The following is a 22,172-nucleotide window of genomic DNA, read 5'->3' on the forward strand; positions in this document are numbered from 1 at the left end:
AAGTTCTGGTGTATATATAGAATTGAAGCTGGGGAGCTTTTATTCCATTCAGTTTCTATGAGAGCAGCCAATTCAGCCAAGAAAGCAAAAAGGATTCTGTTCCTGTCCATGGTGTTTGGTATTGAGATGCTATATCTGTGCAAAAAAAAAAAAAAAATCTGTAAAAAGGAGGATAAATTAAGCTGCAGTGTATTAGAATTGTTAATGTAGAATAAGTCAGGAGTTGAAGCTGAATGCGAGTTAGTAAAAACTCTATTTTTACTTATGTATCACTCTCATTTGATATGAAGTTCCGTGATGCCACCTATCAAGTCAAAAAAAAAAGCTTTTGAAAGCCTTTTAAACCAAAATCAAATCATTTGCTGACTCAAAAATGCTTTATAAGTTGTCCTTTTCCAGACTGGCAGACCAATAAGAGCCTGTTTGAAAGCTCTGCTCCCAAAAATACCCTGCCACTTTAGGTAGGACACAGTGTAAAGGTCCTAAAGCATCTGATTCAGAACATGGCAGGTACGGTCTACTCTGTTTTCTCTGAGGAGTGGAGGCTTTCAGGTTGAAACTGTATGCTGAACTGGATCAAACAAGCAGAGGTCTGACAGGAGAAAAAAGCCCTGCTCACATAAAGGGATCTAGAAGTAAAAAATTGTTGAAATTGAAAAACTGTTGAAATTTCAGACCTATTTTTACAAAACAAAATGTGGGTATTGGCAAGGAATTTAATTTTCCTTTACTAACTCAGCTGTGAAGATGTGTTTTCTTTTAGAGCTTTTATATTGCTAGAGTATTGTGCAATTTATGTCTTTCTTTGATGTGCACTGCATTCTTAAATCTCCAGTGTGGCTCAGCAGATGCAAGAAAAAACTGCATATTTGGCTTAATGCAGAGTACTACAAAACAGCGTGTATGATACAGTGTCTCATGAAAACTTTATTGCTGCATCATATTTTGCTATTCTCAATAGCAAAATGAGAGCACAGGAATTTTCTTTTTCCTTTCTTTCTAAAGGTGGCAGAATTATTCTCCCTCCTAGCTAGGGTGGAGGCACTTTCCCAAAAGGCAGGAGGCCCAGATTTTATTTCCTTCTCTGCTTCACGGAATTGGAAGCTGCATCTCCTGGCTCCCAAGATGACATCCTAATAATCAAGCTGTAGAAAATTCTGCAGGGATATGATCTCAATCTCGCCTTTTGACACGATTTCACTTTGCATTAATAATTACATTTTCATCAGTGGGCTACTGATAAAAACGGAGGTGGATGGTACCAGTTCTACAACTTTTACTGTGGATCCAGTTCTTTCTATTGTTTTTCCCTGAAGTCTGCAAAGATGAAATATTTAGTTACAAGTCACATGAAACGTCCCATCTAATATAGAAGTACTTGTTTTCTTTTTTCTTCTAAGGAAAACTGAGATTTTTATTTTTCCCTTTTATTTTTTAACTTTTGCTTCCAAACTCAAAAAATGAAGTATTTCTACAATCCTAGATCTGACCAAATCTTTTCATTATAGTATTCAAGATATGACTCCATCAGTCCCCAAAGAGCCTCGTAAGCCATTTAGAGACTGTTCTTTACTCCTGTAATACTTCTCATGGAAAAGTACTGTTAGAATCCTTGCCTGATGTTCTGTAAATAGTACTTTAACAAGATTTTAAAAGTACATCATCCATGGAACATGACACTTCAGCACAAGCCTCTACAAAATGTTATTTCTCACATGAGTCATACTCTGACCATGGTGGGAACCTATGACTCCTAAAAATGATAACAAGAGTTTTGAACATGCATTGAGAGAGCAGACATTGAGCCTGTATCAAGGACACTCCTTCAGAGGCAGATTTTGAGAAGCAGAAATTCATGTGGAGGGGAAGCTTTGTTCTTAATGCAACTGGATTAAGCTTTTTTCTTAATGCAAAAGGACTGAGAAAACAGGAACATGAAAATATGAATTTTATTGCATTATGCATTTAGCTCCATTTGAAGCCAACTTGAAGCCTCTATACGAAGCAGAGAAATTTCATGAAGAGCCTTAGTAAACCACAGGCCTCATGAAAGAAAGAAATGTTGCCCATTTGCATTGCTAAAATTGCATTTTTGGAAACAGATCATTATCACTTCATTCCCAATATATCTTATGTTAGTACATACATTCCACTAGCCAATATTCAATTTCAGACGTCCCTAAGAAGACTGCAAACTGACCTGAGCATCTTCAAATGTGTATCTTCCAGGGTCCTTTACGTTCTGTGTTGTTTTGTCATAACTTTTTGAATCTAGATTGATGGCACTGGGTGCACCTGGAGCAAGAAATTCTTGCCAGATTTCCTGGACACGAGCAGGAACTTCACGAATAGGCCTCTTCTTCAGCTCTTCTACTGCTAACCAGAACCTATGACATAATACAGCATCTTGAATTCCAATTCAGTTTAATTATTAATGAAGCAGTCCTTTGCTCTTAAAAAGATAAAGTAACTGTGAAGATTTCATCTCAAACATGCTAAAATGAGCAAACCCCATAATTTTATGTTGGGATCAGGATTCTGGTATACTGTCTCAGGTAATCTATCCTAAATAGCTACCATTACGAGAGTCTTCATGAGATGAGTAAGAAATCCTTCATTACCTACGTATGGGTAACTCACTCACAGGAAGGTTTCTATTCAACCAGAATTAAACGGAGATTTCTTTTCATCTGAGGCACAATGGCTTATACTGCTTATAAACATATTGCTTTTTTATATTCCTTCAAAAGCTAATAAGAACTTATGTTCTTGTTATCTACAGACATCTCTCTGAATCCTGCTAAGCTATCAACTGTATAACTGTAATTTTGTGACTATTACTCCACAATTCATGCTGGAAAAGCATTTCCTTTGCTCACTGATATTTCATTTCTTTCTTTAGCATTGCATTTCTGTAAGTATTTTTACTAAGAAAATGCTGAATGGAAGTTCCAATGTCCTCCCTCTCTTCTGCAGCAGAGCAAACAAACATCAGGCAGATACATACAGAGCAGGCTGGTTCATGAGGTACTTCTCACTCAGTTTGGAGGAGGATCATTAAAAAGGTTTATAAGCTATAAGCTTAGCTATTCAATTGTCATTTGCTATTATGGTCTCTGTACGGTTATCTCTGTTACGGGTGTACCAAACTTTCTGATGGCACAACACAATTCTAAATTCAGCTAGGAGTCCTACGGTTAGACATGGTGTAGACCATATTCTTTTTTTCTCCAAGAGCTCCACTACAGTATGACTTTTATGGTATTAAATAACCCATATGCACCACCACAACTTTTCAGTATTGTTTTGATAGGGCTGATCCTACGAAATAGATGAGCTGAACTTTGAAGTGAATTAACTGTGATACAAGTCAGATTTTACAAGGCTGACAAATAATTTGGATACACCTGTAAATTGTGGTTCAACTGCTTACACTTTGAGATCAAACTGAGCTCTCTTTAGCTCAGTTAAACAGGGGTGGGGTAGGGGAGGGAGCTGAACTCATGTCCCTCAAGAATGCAAAATGATACTGCCCTCAGTCCGAATTCTAATATAGTTATTGCAACAGCTCTCATGAGAGGTTAATAAAAAATAGCAAAAAAACCTTTACAGCATTAATCTTATAAGTGGTTCTTCACATCAGATGATTTACCTTCTGGGAAGTAATTAGTCTCTCATAATCTTGTTTTGAAACTCCTTTGTAGCAGAGGTGGAAGGAGCCTGTGCTCTCTTCGTGGGCTCCTCCTATGCTCTCACCTCATTCCTCTTTTTTTCGGAAAGATGCTCTATTCCTACTTTCCAGAGGCACTGGATCTGACTATTCAGCGTGTTATCTTCTCATCGCTCACAAGCCATTACAGTCACCTCCACTCTACTGAGATGACTATTTCAGATATTCCTACACCCTTCAATTTCCATAGTGTATAAGAATAGCTTTTCTGTCTATTGATTCCTTAAAATTCTCCAAGAGATAAAGAAGTAATGTTGTCCCAGTTTTGCAAATACATTAATAATGTACAGTCATTTCTTCAAGGTCACACAGGGAGTCTGTGCAAACACAAGAACTCTAGTTTCAAAAATTCGGAGGTAGCATCACTTACCTCTGTGAACTGAAATGTGAACACTGATCTACACAGAGCCTAGTGACTTATTTTGAGAATCCGATAGCAATGCAGCAACAATAGAGGGCTTATAACTCAAGTTTAAAAACTGCACAGCTCACAAACTCTAATTCAGTTTATGCTGTCAAATTTGGGCAACCTACTTTGGTTTCCTTAAGCTGCTTTTGATATTTGCATTTAAAAGTGTATATCCTGCAGTGCCAACCCTTTCAAATGCATCCTCTGGGACTGGCTGATTATTCATGTGTATAGAAGTCAGGTAAGGAATAGAAAAATGAGAGGGAAGGATGTTCTTTGTAAATACACGTTTTCTATCACCCTGCAGACATCCTGAGGATCTAGCTCAAAGCTGTCACATTCTTGTTTGCTCCTTTATATCACTGCCAATATTTCTGGAAGACACCCCAAATATGTCTTAGGATGCTATTTTCTTTTGCAAGTAAACTGTTTCTATATAGTAGGTTATGCTCAATTATGAGGAAATAGATGGGAGATAAACTGAACTTCTTTGAGGAAACACGCAGCTTCCAGCTTGCAATAGGAAGGTTGTATAGACACATTCTTATAGGCTGAACACAAGCTCTTCAATAGATTGATTTTATTTTACTCTTCTAACATTAGTATTCAAAACCCCTATGGAAATTGTGAGGCTTCAAATATAGAAACCTTTTTAAAAATAGAAAGAAAATGCTGATTTCTGCAGTATGTTACGTCTATGGAGCTTACTTCACAGCCAACACGCATTTTAACATTTTAATCTACTTATTGAGCTTTCAAGACAAAATGTATGCCCTCCTCCCACAGAAGAGTTAAAGTCAAATATGCACAAGTTAGGAAATGCCAAAAACAGGACTGCCGCTTCTTGCATTTTCAAAAATAACTTTTCCAAACATCACATGGCAACCAACAACACAATGAACTTGAAGTCCCCAAGACCTCAGCACAGGGCTTCAAATCAAAAAGAGCTCTCTGTCCCTCTTGACAGCTCTCTGCCTCATTAGCTGTAAACCAAGCAAGGGAAGACTCCTGTAGAAAGCAGCACATAATGTGCCACAAAGAGCAGATGTAAGGACAGGAGAGGGGACGGGGGCGGGAACCGAACTGCATTTCCTGGACAATAATATACATCCACTTAGTGCTAGTTACTGGAAGTGACTGGAGTTTGGTTCCTCTGCCTTTGGATGAATGTCCTTCTCTCCCGACAATGGAGTTTGCGTCTGCCCAGGAGATGCTCCCCGGCGGGTGCTCAGAGCTCTCCCACTGAACGGGGCCTGAGCAGCTGCACGTAAAGCTGGCTGCTGTCTCCCGCTCCAGCGTTGGGGCTGCCACATGCTGGGTCACACGCCAGATGCAGAGCTGAGTGAGAGTGCACAGCATCTGATGGTCGTACATCCAGTCATATGCCGTGGTAAGACACATGTTACAAGACATCTGGGGATTATGTCTTCCAGCTGGATTACTTTCAAAGTGAGGGTGGCCTTGCCAGATAAATATCACAGCTGCAACACAGCTTCTGTCCCATTAACTGACCTAAATGTCAGATGCAGCCATCAGCAGATCCCAGATCAAGCTAATCAGTTAAATTTAGCACAGCGTGAGAGAGCGGCTGCAGTGATTCTCCACAAATGTGCAAGGTTTTATGCAGAGCATGGAGAAAATGAAGTGGAAATTACATGGTCCTTGTGCCCAGTGCCTGTGATAAAACAGGTCCAAAGAGGACAGACCCATCTGCATTTTCAGCATTAAACAGTAACAAACTCCACGGGGAAAATCAGCTAACATTTTTCTAGAGGCAGGAAAGACCACTCTCGGACTCCTAGAGTCCACCTTCTTGCTAAATACAACTTCAAGCTTCAAGACATAGTGCTAAAGGTCTTCAAGAAAATGGCAGAGAAAACATTTAAATCTTACAGCTAGATCCTTTTGATCTGATCTTCAGAAATGGCTGTATTTTTGAGAGTTTAAACTTGAGTCTGAAGCAGAAATAAAACATGGGCAATTTCAGCCTCAAGAATTAAATTTTGGCAAAGTTATTAGCAAGCAAAATCTGGGGCTCATAATCAACAGTGTAAGGGATAAAAATTACCAGTGTCTATATTTTGTGAGAAAGTGCCATTACCAGTGCTTCTGTTCAGGCTTGCAACAGAATCAAGTATAGTTAATTGTTCTTCATACCTTATAACATGCAGAACTCTAAGCACTAAAGCACTATGATTGAAATGTTTTGTAGGCAATACTGCAAATTTTTAGCAGTGAATGTGGTTTTTTATTTATTTGCTTCACAATATGTAATTTGAAGCTTCTATCTCCAGCGTGGAATATTTTTACAGCAACAGGTTTACAAGTCCAAACTAAACATCTCATAAAATTTCAGCTTGCAGTGGGTTGGTCACAGAAACTCTATCCAGAGAAAATGCCTCAAATCTGGCTACCTTCTCAGTCCCTCTCTTATTTTGCCCAGACAATCATAACTCAAAGCCCCTTTTTCCTAAACTTTGCCACACATTATGGAAGATCATAAATGAGGATGAACGGAAGGGGCAAGGGTTCCACCAGGAAAAGTCCATCAAGAAGTTGCCCTGTTGTCAGCTCTCCCTTCTTTAACCTAGGAGGCTTTTGCAGCCTGAGCACTCCCTGGAGGTCACACCTACTGCTAAATTGCATAATGACTTGGACAGACTTTCAGATTGGCAGGACTGAAACCATTTTGATCTTCACAGGCTGCAACTCCTACAAAACAACCATTTGGGAACAAACATACAGTCAGCATATGAATACAAGCTTTTCAAAGAATTCTGCAGCATGCAGACAAAGGAAGGATATGGAGAGGAATTTGGATATTCTAGAGATGAAAGAAATTAGGTCTCCAGATGCCACATTTCAGCAAGATTCACTTAATTATCTCACTCTCTTTGAAAATTCCTTTTTGAGTGCTTGGACAGCTTTGTGACCAAGCTCTGTAGTACTGGATCATGCTAAAACGCAAGTCTTGTGAATTTTAAATGCTGATCACTGTTTTTCTAATAGGCAGTGGGAATTTTACAAATCTATTATCCAAATCATGTGCTGCTTTAGCTGTTTGTCCTCTTTTAGTGAACAGAGTACAAAGCAGCCCTTCCAAAAAAGCTGCATGGTAATGGAAGATTACAAGTCATGGCATATGTTAGCTGAAAACAGCATCCATCTTGGGTGTAAGCAAATTGCAATCATACTGTAATGAAACTACCACACTTACAGACCTTATTAGACTTTTTCAAGAGGACTTTACTAAATGATCAAGCAGGACGAGACTCACTAGGGACTGTTCAGAGTAAGATGCCTCAGTTCCCTCTCCCAATAGAAGGATATGTTTTATCCATTTGCTACCCTTTATAACACTCTTGATGGAATGAAATACGATTAATCCCAATTTACAGGAAGAGAAAGAGAGCTCAGAGAGACAGAGGAGGGAGGTGAACCCTGGCTGCATTCCTAGTGATTGCATAGTGCTTAATTCTAGTTCATGACTCGACCCACTTCATTCCTGTTCTGTTTCTTAAGACAGGCTCCATATCCACTAAGAATCAGGTTCTCGGCCAGCTTAGATGCTCTCAGTCCAAGCTAATGAAAGAATACTAGGAATATTAACTACATAAGATAATCACACTTGAACAGAAATGGTGTATCTGGTAGGTTTTATCTATTGTTTCATATTTCCAGCATTTCTTTCACTAACATGAGGTATAAGACTTCTAATTGCCTAATACTGAATCTCTCTGTAGTGCCTGCAGTCCCCTCGTGTATCCTATGTATGGCATTTGTTAGCTCGAATCCAGGATCCCAACTTTCTACCATGCTATAAGTTTGATGGTGTTTGCTGTAAATTCTATCACAATTAGACCTGCAAAAGGACCAGAGCTGATAGCAGACTTGAAGTTACTTTGTTGGAATAGGAAGATGTGGATGGAAATACATCCTTTTCTCAAGGTGGCTGTTAAATCAGAAAAAAAAAAAAAGAAAACCAACAAACTGTCACAATGTGGCTAACTGGTGAGCAAAGAAATACATGGTCTTTTAAATTTAAGGTTTATTTAACAAAAATGCTTGAAACCAACATGTCCAAAAAGCTTTCAGTTTCTATCACTGATCGGTAATGCTTTGACTTCCATACATAACAGGCTTTACAAATTCATGCTTTCTAACCTGAAACTTCTAACTTTACTATGTGAGTCTAACTCTGGATTCATTGCCTCAAAGTTTGAGAATTCATAAACGTAATTTTGAGCTTGTGAGACAGTTTTCCTTCAGTTAATCATCAGAGAAGGAACACTTGCAGTGTGAGTCTGTTCTGCCTGATCCTTCCCCGGGACAGCTTATAGGTTCATATTCACTGTTGCTCAGATATTGTATTTTTTATATGTAAGATTCTAGAGAGAGAGAGAGAATAGTAGATTGCATGTCAAGGAGTAAGTTCGTAATGTATTTCTCTTGGGTATTTTTCTGGATCAGTCACTTGCACACTGCCTGTGGTTAGTGTTGTAAATAGGATTAGAAGAAAGAGCTAGGGATTATGCGGGTAACAGTCTAGTTGGCAGAGATACAAATTAATCACAGAAAAAGCATAGAAACCACAGAATACTCTAGACTAAATAGGTTCAGGTTTGAACAGCTGCTCTGCATAAGGAACTACCAGGGTGTTTTGTAAATAAAAAATTACCTTTCCTTTTTTTGTATTACTCAGATTTAAAAGTTTTCACTTTAGCAGTTAGTTCAATTTCTTAATGAGAAACAAATCTACACCTGTCATTGCTGAAGTCATTTATCGACATATACACAGAACTCAGGCCGTATATCCATGAGAGCAAAGGCAAAAAAGTCAGCTAGGAAAATCACAAGGTTTACAGTATCTAATATACATTTGTGACACAAAGTTCACCCTTTGAAAAAGACCATGGCCAGCAACTTAGAGGAAACCATCTTCAGCTACTCTGCTGAAAATCTTCGATAACCGCAGTGAGGTCGGTCCCATTACTCAGCATTTAGGAATCAACGTCTCAAAATGTTGAATGCCTCTTGTAAAATGCTACACAAATATAACTCTACTATGTGTGGCTATGCTGCACCGCTTAGGAGTGAGACCTGGCATATTAAAAAAGGAGTTTAGGATTTCTCTAAGTTATAGTATGCATGCAGATAGGATTTTAACACTCTTTATGATGTAGGTCAATGGAAAGTGTCATAGACTACATCTGACAAGAAGATGGAAAAAAAGAGGAAATTATGTTGCACATACTTTTGTACTTCATACAGTCTGACTGATCTATAGAAATGTTGTTATCAGTCCCTCTGGAATGATTCTAATTGCAGTACGACTTCCTTAGAACAGTGACAACAAAACATACTATTAGATGAATTATATATATTCTTAAATCAGGTACTATTTCTCCCTCACTTAAAAAGAATACTGTTCATATATATATTTTTGATGTAAGCTTTATTGGCACCTTTTCATTATGCAGTTAGTGAGGAATTTGAGACGTTGATGTCACACTATTTCTATTTTGTCTGATCCACATCAGTAGCAAAATTTTTTAAACAATATGGTGGAGATTTTCAAAAGACCAAAGATCCATAGGAACCTGATCAACAGTGAAAATTTATGATTTTTACTTCTAAGTTCCTTAGTTACTTTTTAACAAATTCTTTAATTTTACTGTCCTCATGTTACTGAACTTAATAAAAGATATCGAACAGGCTTTGAGTTCATCAGTGTTTTAAAGAGGCATAATAAAATCAGCTGAGAAGAAAGCTTTTACAAGAGTACTTTGACCAAAAGTTGGGCATGACTGGGGGAATATGCTTCACATGAATCTCTGCTAACTATAACAATGTCTCTCAGACTGAGCATGGGAGCATGCAGCAATCTGAGAATGGACTCTGAAGGACAAGACATAGGAAAATATTTGCAGGCATCAAAAACTAGCAAGAATGGTACCAGACAAAAAAGCTATCTTAGAAGCTATTAAAAAATAAAGTCTCTCACACTTACCTTAAATTTTCTGAACTGAATTCTGACTCCAGGAATTTAAGAAACTGCTCTCTTCCCACGGGGTCTTTCAAAGCTTCATCCATGCCAAACCCCCATCGCTTTACCCTCTGCTGTCCTGGCTCTTTACTACAGAATTAAAAACAACAAAATCCACAATCAGCAATACTTCAGTATCCTAATACTTTGTGTTTACAATTCAGATTAAATCCCAAAGTTCACCCACAGATTTCCCATCTTCCCAATCACTCATGTCTATGCAGCGTTCAGAGATGAGCAACCAGGTTGTCAGTATTTAAAAAGTACAAAGGTAATATGCATGCACTAATGTAGAAGATTAACGACTTATAACTGGGACATGTTACCAGATTTTAAAAGGTGCCTTTTTTGCCAGTTTACATAGATTTATCAATCCATATCTCTTCCCATACTGTAAAACTGTAAGGCTGGAAAGACCAAAAGAATGCACATTTCCTTCACTGCTCTCCTGCCTCAGTACTATACCATTATACAGAGATATACCTCTATCTGAAATCATCATATTTCAAGGAAAGCCTAAGGGTTTTTTTTTTTTACCCCAAAAGAAGAAATAAAATTATATACCTTGCTTCCAGTTCCCAGAAAGTAGTGTCATCTGATATCCATGGATTTGAGGGATCAGGGGGCACAAGAAAAGGATCATATTCCAAATACTGCTCTGTATAAGCTAATAAACTAAGAAAACAAAAGCATCAAACATTGTCATGTCAGGGAGCGAGGAAACCTGATCAGGTTACCACAGCTAACAAGTTACCTTGCATCAACTGAACCATGGTAACCAGCTGTGCACACACTCAGAAGTCACCTACAAGCTCAAGCTAAAATAGATTTGCTCAAATCTCAGTTTAAGAGTGCCAATGACTCAACTGTCTCTGAACCTGTGGACTTGTGAAGAAGGAGGGGTATTTCAGATCTTTCTTATCAAGATCTGAAATAAACTAAACTAGAAACTTTTCTAATACCTCTAAATAGCTTTTCATTAAAGAATATTTAGAGCTCCCTAATGCAATAATGAATTAAATCAAGCATCCTCTTCCATGTTCATTTGCTTTTATAAAGCGGCATGTTTTAAATCTCTATGGTTTTAATGATCATTTCCTTTAAAATCTGTTCGAAAACACTGCATGCTATTTAAGTCACAGTCACTGGCCCTGCGGCTCTAGGGTCTATATGTTTCCCTTTTTAAAATACAGTTAATATTTTTATAATTTCCTAATCAAATGGCACTACTCAAAACCACATCAGTTTTTTCCAAAGTCTTCAGTGTTCATAAACTGGTCTGACTGACTTGAACACACTTAAAAATTTGCTTGTGTTCTGGTAATTTCCATCTCCCATACCCTTATTCTCACTTTCCACCTCTCTTTTTGCCTCATCATCAACATTATCAACTTTACTGAGAAGTGAGGATACATACTTATCTTCTGGTCCCTATTTGTATTTAGTCTGTCTTCCATCCTTACTGTGCAACAAACACAAATTCTTAACCTGTTCTCTTTACAAATATACATTCATATGGGCTCTTATGTGAGTGCATACATACACATATATAAGCACACGTGTGCACATACACATATATGGGGAGATGAAGAACCATTTCTGTTTAATTTCTTTTCCTTTCCTGTCTCTTATACAGCTTAACTTTCTGCAATTTTCACTTTACCTCTGTGCTTCTTCATGTGTAAGACAACAGCAATCCTTTCCTCTTCCTTTTGTAAGTTGTGGTTAGTCTTTCTGAGCGGTGGGGTTTTTTGTTATCTAGCCCCTTCCTTACATATTTTGGTACTATTTAGAGACCAAGTCCTAACAGTGTTACATCCCCTGACCCGAAGGAAGCTCAGAGGCACTCCGTGTCCATGTGCAGAGCTCCTCCCCTAGCCAGCTCTCCTAGTCACTTCCCTTGCTTTATCAGTATTATTGCTCTTTTGAAATACCAAAACAGTAATTCCAGACGTATTTCTGTTTAGCCCCTTGTAAATGTAAGGTGAAACTTGTGACCACTTGATCAGAGGCTCCTTCTGTGACTCTTGGACGGATTAGTGAACATATCAAGAAATATCTGGGTCTTCTCTTAGCAACAGAAGAACTTCATAGCTCACACTTAAAGTAAATTCTCACCACTTATTTCTGCGACACCTGAGCTCCTTTGCCTCTCTTTCTTTGCAGCTATTTTATACTGATATTTTCCCAGTAGTTATCTGTATAATTGAAAAACCAGAAGATGTGACAATATACTTACCTCTCTGCAACTTTTGACATTTTTAATCGATGTCTGTCTAACTGCATTTGCCAGTGCTTAATCTGCACAAAAGGAAAGCAAGGAGTGTTATGAGTAATTCATTGCTTAACTCTGTTTCCATAACTTTTTTATTAGGGCTGTAATTTAACCTTTATTTATCCTAAGGCACAGAAGAGAAGTATATCTTAGTGGCAACAACATTTCAGCATTATAATTCTAAAGTAAATGGAATTTTCCATCAATCAGAAAACACTTTTCAGAGACAAAAAAGGAGCTAATCTAACGTTTTCCCTACAGGTTCATCAAAAGAAATCCAATTAGCATTTTTTTTAGATTTTTAAAGAAAGCTACTAATTCTTCAGACATTTACCTTCTCCCAATTCTAATGCCTCAGGAGAGATCAATGAAGTATTTATGGTAGGTAAATGTGTGAACACATACATGGCTGAGACGTAACCATGGCCCCAAACCTCATACCGAAGTGTTGAAAGGACAAGTGAGTGAGCTATCTACTGCTAAAGGGGTACTGTAAAGGGGTTTAACTGTACAAAGACCCCACTAATGAGACTGTTTCTAAAGCCCTTAACTGTTTAATTCAAGATACCGAAAGTGTCAGTGTTTGTACGATTAGTTTTAACAGAAGTTACATACCTAAATCCATACATCCTGAAACGAGGAAAAGATTCACTAAACATTTAATAGATCTATTCTGAATATACCTCCCAGTCCTGATTATTTTGGCATAATACCTACTTTCTTAAAAAGTTCACATAAAAGTATGTGCTTATAGTTATTTTTCAAACCTCTTGGTGCAGTTCATCTTCTGTGGGTGGCTTAGTCTCTGGTACTGGTGTGTGGGTAGGGCTGTGACTTCGAATGTCGTTTTGTAAGCCATAGACAGACTGTGCAAAAAACATGGGAAAAAAGCTGTTTTCAGACAATTTCTTTCTATACATACCAATAGTAGGTGAACAGTTTTTGTACATCGTATTCAAGAAGTTAGCCCATATCATCCATTTCTAAAGAAATTGTAAATAAACCATGCACTCAGATAAAATTATGCATCTACATCATGATGTAAAATAAAGACTCTCAAAAGGGCCCAGTTTTATAATGCCATAGAACACAGGATCTTTTATTTTGTCTATATATTAACAGCATAGCAAAACATGGGGGTTGGCTGAAAGGCAACTACCACAGTAAGTAGAAATGGCTGGTAGGAAAGGAAGAAATAGCACCCTTAAAGGTACACTATCACAAAGGATTATTTGGATGACTCCCAAATTTGTGATTAGTGGTTGATAAATTACTATAATCTAGAGCTTTCACTACTGTAAATACACTACACTAAAACTTTCTATAAATCCAGTTTCCGTTTTAAAAGAGATTTTTCCATGGGTTGACACCAGAATATACATCAAAGGGAGTACTTTAAAGTTGGACTCAATCTACATTATTATGATACAGAGGATTTGACAGAAAGTGTTGGTCCAGTCTACTTAAAAATCCTTAGAGAACCTGTGCAGTTCATGTCTGGATCCTAATTTAGATGAAGCTTATTTCCTCTGCAGTTTCTGGTCAGCCATTTGAGGGATATCCATAAACTAGAGATACCGTTTTCATTCAGGACAGCACAAGAAGTACTGCTATTATAGATTACATAGCATTTTTCATTATTTTCCTTAACTACTGATAGAAACATTTAAACACGCTTTATTCAATCTACCGAACAACATGCATAGGGCATGCAAAATGGGTTACATTTTCATAGTCTGTGTATTTCTCCAAAGCCTTTCTTATGTGACAGTACTTAATTATTAGTAGTAAATTTGTTAATACTAAGTCATTTAAGAGCTTATGAAATAACAAAATATGTTCATGTATCTGTTCATTGTAGTGAAAGAAAAAATTATTTTAAGAAACTATGGAACTTCACACTATAAATTACCCCCATCTCCTGCTTTTTATATAATAGCAGTAGTTACCTTTCTCGTTTTATGTGGATTTCTCATTCTTGAAGATTTTTTTATATCTACTTCAGTAGTGTTTACACATCCAGGCTATTAAAAGAAAAAGAAAAGAAAGCACAAGGATAAAATCTGAGAATGAACTCCACACTATTTTCTTTGAGATACTCCTCTTCAGTTTGTCAGGGTAAGAAAACAGATAATCAGAGGCATGTAGTAACTTGATGTCCTTCTGCAATAGTTCCTAGAGAAGACATGCTAAATCCTAAATAACATAGCATCTAAGGAAGCATTGCAAGTACCATTTTGTGTGGTTTATTGTAAGAGATTCTTTTGCTAATCAGCCTCTTTTGCTGGACCCCATGATGACTTTTATGACATTTTACTGTGTATCTTCATGCTGAAAGTACTAAAAGCAATGTATAGAGAAGCAGAAAATATCCAAATGCTTACTATAAGAGGCCTTTGCAGCACATAGTGGTGCTAGTTTCATTTAAATTGTTATTGGCAGTATTTGGGAATTTGGGGGTGAGTCACTGAAGCCCCCGTGCTTAGAGCTCTTGACATCATGAATCTGAAATAAAATAAACTCTCAAGACAACAGAAATAGGTCATGTGTTTCTGCCTTTTTTTTTAAGAAGCATGGGTGACCTAAAGAGACAAAATAAAGAGAACTGTGCAGTAACCACTTCAGCTGTGAACCCCAGGCTCCCTTCAAAAGTCCCTGCTTCTGGATCACTTTCTTAAAGATGATCTTTTTTAAAGAATGAGGAAAATAAAATGGCAAAATGGGATTTGCCTTAACAGAAGACTGGCTGTCTAAATAGAATGACTCTCCAAAGCATCCTATTTGGCCTTCAAAGATTCATTCTCACAATCCTGTAGCTTCCCAAAAAACACAAATCTCCCACTTTCTTCTAATTTTCACACCTCTCTGTAAGTATAAATTCTGTGAAAAGTGTTCCTTACCAATTGCTGGAAGCAACTACAAGTAAGTATTATGCTCTCAGGTGAGTTTTACCAATTGATTTTAGTGAGAGTAGATTTCCCACTGAGAGTTGGAAGCAGGAATGCTACTCTCTAGTATGAGTAGATCTTTAGCGGGAGCAGATTTCTTTAAGTGGGAGTAGCTACACTTAGAATTTACTTGCTAGACAATGAAACTGGACTGATTATCACACTAATGATACAAGCCATGTCTCCTCAATGTAATGTAAAACTCTTGATATCTGTGGCTGTATATCTTTGCAGATAAAAATTTTAAACCTTTCCTAGACAGGCAGAGCCAAGAAACTAACATATTTCATTAAACAGCCAATGATACAAAAATGTTTTAAATAACATATCAATTTTTAGCCACTAAGTTCTTTAAATCTATAAATAAGCTTTTACTTTAAAATAATACATTAATGTATGCTTTGACCATATTACATTAGCAGCATAAACTGTTCTTCCTTCCTTACCAAGAATAAAAATAGGTACTGAGAAAATATCCTTGAGACTGCATCTTATATGTCTATTGAACTAGATTTGGGAAGGCACACTTTGTGCCTGTGAAAAGACAGGCACAGTCTTTTAACTCAGAATATCTTTCAACTCTCAAAGAAAAAGGTGGGTTGAAAAATATGAAACTCTGCATGACAGTCAATTTAAAGGCAGAAAGCAATTTCACAGGGCAGTATATTGAGCTATAAAGTTAAAAAGAAAACAATGTGTCTACTTCAGGATTATGCCAGAAGCTGGCAGTGAAGAAGGCATGACAAAACTCTTCTGAAGCCTCTTATTATGAAAGATTTGAAGTTCACCAGCATTCAATTGGTATGAACAGATCTGTGACATTGGCCTGCTTCGGCAGAGATGCCAACAATAAGTGGTCAAGGCAGACGCTGGCCCTGGGGTGCAGCTGAGTGGGAGGTGATGGGAGAGCAGTGGCAGCCAGGTACACGCAGGGACAGGTCAGGAAGCTTCAGGACAAAGGGGACAACACCTAAAGGACATACCAGTACCCTGACAACCTGCGGTAACAGTAGGAGTTCAGGACGTAGACCATTAGCATATACAATGCTGTTCTCCTAATCTGAGTGAAATTATGTCATTGGAAGTACCTAATGGAATTGGGGCCATACTTCACGCTGGCTTCTCAACCAAACAAAATGTATTAAGATGATACTGAAGGCTATGAGAGACTTATTGTTTCTCTGGTGATGCCACATTTCATCTGTCATTATTTAGGAATAGATATCAAACATCTTTTGAACTAAAATGAAAACAAAAGCTTCCATTATTTGAACATTTTGCTAAAATTATTCAGAGTCTTTGTGGGAAAACCTTTGCTGGACCACACTGCATTTTATTCACATGCCCCCATTAACATAATAAGTATGTGTTTGGATACAATTACATCCAGCTGTGTTTTCTTTTTGTGTTGCTTTTTTAACCGGACTACCATGGTTCAAATAGTGAGATGCCTGTCATAGTGTTCTGCTGCAAGATTCCCATTTAGTGTGCAGTATATAATTTGCATACTAATACTGTAAATAGTTTTCAAACAGATTTCCTGGAAGACGTGAAACCTTCTCTATGTGAGTAAACATAATGCTTATTTCTCTCAGTGCTAATATTCTGTATGAAAACAGTTCTGTCCCCCAGGGAAGCTCTAGTGACCTTCTTGAAATTATCATACAGAAATATCATAACCAAGGTAGAATTTGGCCCTCTTCTGTTTCGAAATAAGCTTGCTGAAATGCTGTCATATATTCAAAGGAAACTTAGCTTCTTTTCACCTATTAGTTAACATTCCCGCATCTCAAAGTATAAATGCCATTGTATTAATTTACCACAGAGAACCTGTCACTCCAATGATGACAAATAATATCAAAGGAGTTTTTACTACATATATGAGATTTTTCTTAATCCCTTCCTCAATTACTGAATAATCATGTAAATATGAATTCCTAACAGTACTACTTTCTGTCGATATTCACTAGGAAGCTATATAACAGGAGTCCGCCAAGAAACACAGCTGAAGGATGAAGCCTCCCTTGCCTTCTGCCTGTTGGTAAAGTGGCAGATTTAGATCCTGCAGTTCTTGGGACTTGCATGCTTGGATCTGACTTGAGTCATCATTTGAAAACAATGACCACCTGGGGGTATGTTTAGTTAAAAAAAATCCACTTGATGTTCATAATCTTTCCCTGATAATAGTGGCAACAGTGAATTAACTAAGCGCTTGTACTAGCGCTGACAGTCAATTAATTTTTGACACCTGTAGTAACTGTTTGGAAGTATTTGTTGTGTACATCAAATGGGAAATGTGATGCTTTAGCCATAGTAGTTTTCTATCCATGTAGTGCAGAACTGCTAATATTTAAAGTCTGTTTACTGTACATCATTATACATTCCAAGGGCCCTGTACAAACAGAATGTTTTGCATCTTCCCTGTTTGCTATATACACAGTGTTTTATTGCCTGGCCCCATAGCCAAAAGCAACTGCTACCAACACCTTTTTATGTAAAACACTCTTTCCTATGATATACTTGCAATGCTCATAAATGTGAAATCCTCACCAGAAAGTAAATTAATTTTCATCCTGAAAGCAACTGAACTTTTTTTCTTAAAGAACACAGCTATTTAACTGTGAATCTACTCAACTGAGAATAACCAAAAAGTTTTGTTGTATTTGAGACAAAGAAATCCATGTATGTGGGAGGGAATAACCTCATGCATGGGAATAGGCTGGGTACTGAATGACTAGGTCACTTCTCTGTAGCAAGTGAGGCACAAGACGCTGAACATGAGTCAGCAGTATGTCCTTGCAGCAATAAAGCATAACCATAAACCGAGCTGCCTTAGTAACAGCATAGCCAGCAAGCAAAGGAAGTGGTTATTTCTTTCTACTCAGCATCATGAGGCTGCATCTGGAATGCCGACAGCAGTTCTGGGCCCCTCAATCAAAACAAGGAATATATTCAAAATATTAAAGTCCAGTGGATGAACAGTAAGATGATTAGGAGGCTGGAACGTGTGACATTCAAAGAAAGGCTGAAGGAACTGAGTCCTTCTAACCTGCAGAAGTGGGGAGTAACTGTTCTCTTCCACTATCTGAGGGGGGGTTACTTGTCTCAGAGGTGCACAGTGAAAGGACAAGAGGCAACGGTCAGAAATTGCAGTAAGGCCTATGCCAGTCAGATACATGGGAAATATTCTTCACAACAAGAGTAGATAAATAAGTTGCCCAGAGAGGCTGTGCAATCTCCATCCTTGGTGATTTTCAGAGGGCGATTAGACAAGGCCCTGGGCAATCTGATTCAACTTAGCACTTCTCTGAGCAGGAGGCAAGACTAGATGACCCCCAGAAGTCCCTCTCAGCCTAAATTTTGGTATGATTCTAGCCTATGAGCTTCTCATGTTGCAGGGACTGAAATTCAAAAAACAGTTCTCAACTCGTAAAGACAGAACTACTGATGACTCAAGGAAAACTAAATTTCATAGCTTCGTTAGCTAAAAAGACAGAGACGATATTTAACACAATCACCTCATTTCAATATGCACACCCATAAATTCAGAATGCATTAAAGCAGTAAATATTTAGACATTGATTTCCATTCCTTGCACAAGGACTTGTCAAGCATTTCAATGTCAGTTCATTTTGAAATAGATTTTTTTTTTTGTTTTACAGGCATGGGCTAACTTGCTAAGATTAGCTGCAAAATATTTAATTTCAAGATCTCCAGGTTGATCATTCATAATGTACCCAGACACAAACATGGCAGATCCTGGGTTCCAATTGGAAAAGGTAAAAAAGAGAGTAAAACAAGTCAAACACACATAAATGTAAAAGAAAGGCACAGATTGAAAGTTATCTTTTACATTATCTGCTATTACATTATAGCAGACTGTCAAAAATATATTGTTTAAAACTTGAAATTTCCGAAGTGTCAAATATTAGTGTTGCCTCCTGTACCAATCTATTTTGCTATTTCTGCCATTTTTGCTGTTTCTGTCATTTTGCTAGGAAGGGAGTCTTCTAACCCTGAACAGTCAGTATTCATATCACTCACTTCTAAGTGAATGATAAGCAGAATAGCAGTGCTCCTTTTATTTGTAGTTTTTATATTCCAGTATATTCATGTATACTGTGCATAGTTAAATATCAAAGCAGAGTAAGAGGATGAAAGATTATAAAACAAGAAATGAAGCAAAGAATAAAATGCCGGTAGTGCTCAGCTAAAAAAACAAAGAGTTTATTAGTTGGAGGAATAAGTAGCTTGACTCTGGCTCTGTGGGAAAATTTTTCTCAGACAAAGTCTAGCATCAAAGGAGATATTAAAATCCTATACTGAATGAGTTGTCAGTAATGGCTAGGACTGAGTCTCTCACAGAGAAAAACACAGACTATATTCCCCTGCAATGTAGTAATCTTTCATTTTCCATAGATGGAAGTTACTGGAGTGTGTAGGACCTGCCAAGGCTTTTAAGGAAAGGTTGAGGTTTAGGTATAGATTATTTGGATATTTTGGTTTTTACCTCATCTTACTGTATGTTATGCACTTCGGGGTCAAAAAGTAAAAAGGCTTTGCTTAGAACGAGCTGCAGCCTTAATTACTTGGTTAGTGTAAAAGAAAGTCTCAAAGAAACATTGCAAGTGTGCTGAACACAAGTGGTCAACCCTTTTAACAGGATTTGGAAAGCCTGGCTGTTATCACAGGGTCCAGTCAAAGGAGAGATGTACACTTCCAACCTTTAAAGAAGTTTCAGAAAATTGTTTTCCTGGTGGTTATCCGATAGGCCCTGGAAGTTGTTTAAAGCCTAGCTCACTCTATAACCATTCTATCAATCTACCTTAATTAAGTGATGACAAAAATCCAGTAGCCAGAGTTGCCAGAATCTGCAGGTAAGTAGGAACGTGTATTGATACCACTATTTAGCCCCTGTCGGCCTCTATCAGAGCATTGAAGAAAGTAGAGCCAAACACAGTGATTACTGGAACTGGGCTACAGAAGCATACAGCCAAAGAGAATCATTTCCTTTGGCTTGGAAAAAAAGATTGTTACATAGAACTGAAGCACTTCATCATTGCTTTAACTTACAATTAACTAGGTGTAGCTAATTTGAAGCACACTTAGAGATTTTCTTAGCCTCTCCAAAACTCTACGGTTTAATTACAATTTCCATATGGCTCAGCAGTTCTTCGAAAAAACTTTGAGAAACCAAAGCGTGTAAGTGTTGGGACTTGTGTTGACAACATCTCTAGTCCCAAGATCCCCAATCAATTAGCAGACACGCTTGAAGAAACAGGAACAATCTTAAGTTGAGCTTAATTATTAGGATAGAAGTGATGGACTACTTTTTTAAAGAAAAAAATTGCAACTCTTCTCCCATCTTTCACACAGCTAGTATCATCCAAAAATTACAGACCCCAAACTAAGTTGAGCACATATCCCCACCACAAGGTCCAGATACTTAATGATTATGGTCGTTCTTCTCCCGCGGCAACTGATGATACAAGATACTTTTGTTCTTCTCTGATACTAGTAGCATCTTAATTTTTACAAAAGTATCAAAAGCTATTATATAACGGAGTTATTATAATGGAATTAATTAATTATAATGGAATTAATTATTATATAAGGAATGATCAGTACCAAGTTTTCTTTTCTCTGCCTGCCTTTCCAAGAGTGTGTATTTCTGTCACACTTTTCTTCTTTTTTAAATAGTATCATATTCCCAGCTTCTGCACAATTACTTTTAGCACAGATGCCTCTCTAGAAACACCACTGTTTGATTCAGGTGTATGACTTACACACAAGAATAGGGATTTGGTGTTAGGTACCTGGCATGAAGATAACTTCAGATAACTTCAGTGTTTGTATGGAAGTACCACTTGTATTATAGCTTTATTAAAAAGCAAACACAGAAAGATACATTTTTTGGATGACAGTCCATTATGGCCGTGGTAACTTTATGTATAGATTGCAGTAAGTCTGATGATGACGATATATACAGATACTATTAAGTTCTTTCATCTTCCTAGAACACCAGACCAAACTTCTCTAAAATCAGTTCATAATTTTTCCAGTTTTTCCTATGGACTCTCTCTTCTTTTATAAACTAGCTCATCTGGGAAGTGCAGCTATACCTTCCAATTAACATCTATTAATCATAGTTTATTAGGAAGCAAATCCCAAGATTATTCTCTCATATAAATTTCTTTGGCAGGATGTTTCAGATTTCATTCCCATATGCCTCAAGTTTTATGCCTCGTAAATTTGATACATAATCAGGAAAAAAATTACTGAAACCTGCTTGATTTACTAAAGAACTAGGTATTTCACCCAGTTTCTTCAGCCTTTTCATCGTTTATCTTAAAAAAGATGTATTATACTACTAAATAGAATCTTTATGGAACAGCAGAGAGGGCAAATCATTACAGTGTGTGGATTCAGTGTGACACTGAAATAAATAAATACAATTTGGAAATGGACTTGCACAGACGAGCCTCAGATTTGCTTATATTCTCTAACATGGATCTATTTTTAAAACATGTGATACCTCTGACAAGATGCTGCAAATATGCCCGAAAATAATGATCTACAGCCAAGTAACATTACTGAAACAAATTAGTTTTACACAGCTTAATTACTAATACTTGTCTACATCAGCTGATAAAGATGTACAACCTGTTGACTTTTCATAATGTTAAGTACAAGTCTTAATTTTTTCTTATCCATTTACTGAACTTCTACTTTAGACTCAGGAATATTCAATGTCAAATCTTAGT

At 37.3% G+C, this 22,172-nt stretch overlaps 1 protein-coding gene across 6 annotated transcripts in view; it reads right to left on the reverse strand.

Moving 5' to 3' along the window:
- RGS7 (regulator of G protein signaling 7) overlaps window positions 1–22,172 on the reverse strand; it is a 290,217-nt gene that overhangs the window by 13,862 nt on the left and 254,183 nt on the right. For all 6 annotated transcript variants that reach the window (XM_064509374.1, XM_064509369.1, XM_064509372.1 and 3 more), the window contains 6 exons: window positions 14,410–14,484; window positions 13,228–13,326; window positions 12,425–12,486; window positions 10,750–10,860; window positions 10,150–10,275; window positions 2,201–2,387 (listed from right to left, as the gene is read on the reverse strand). In XM_064509374.1, coding sequence (XP_064365444.1) covers window positions 2,201–2,387; window positions 10,150–10,275; window positions 10,750–10,860; window positions 12,425–12,486; window positions 13,228–13,326; window positions 14,410–14,484 — 660 coding nt within the window. The remainder of the gene's footprint in view (window positions 1–2,200; window positions 2,388–10,149; window positions 10,276–10,749; window positions 10,861–12,424; window positions 12,487–13,227; window positions 13,327–14,409; window positions 14,485–22,172) is intronic.

This window comes from Dromaius novaehollandiae, chromosome 3, assembly GCF_036370855.1.
Source record: "Dromaius novaehollandiae isolate bDroNov1 chromosome 3, bDroNov1.hap1, whole genome shotgun sequence".
Classification (NCBI taxonomy): Eukaryota; Metazoa; Chordata; class Aves; order Casuariiformes; family Dromaiidae; genus Dromaius; species Dromaius novaehollandiae.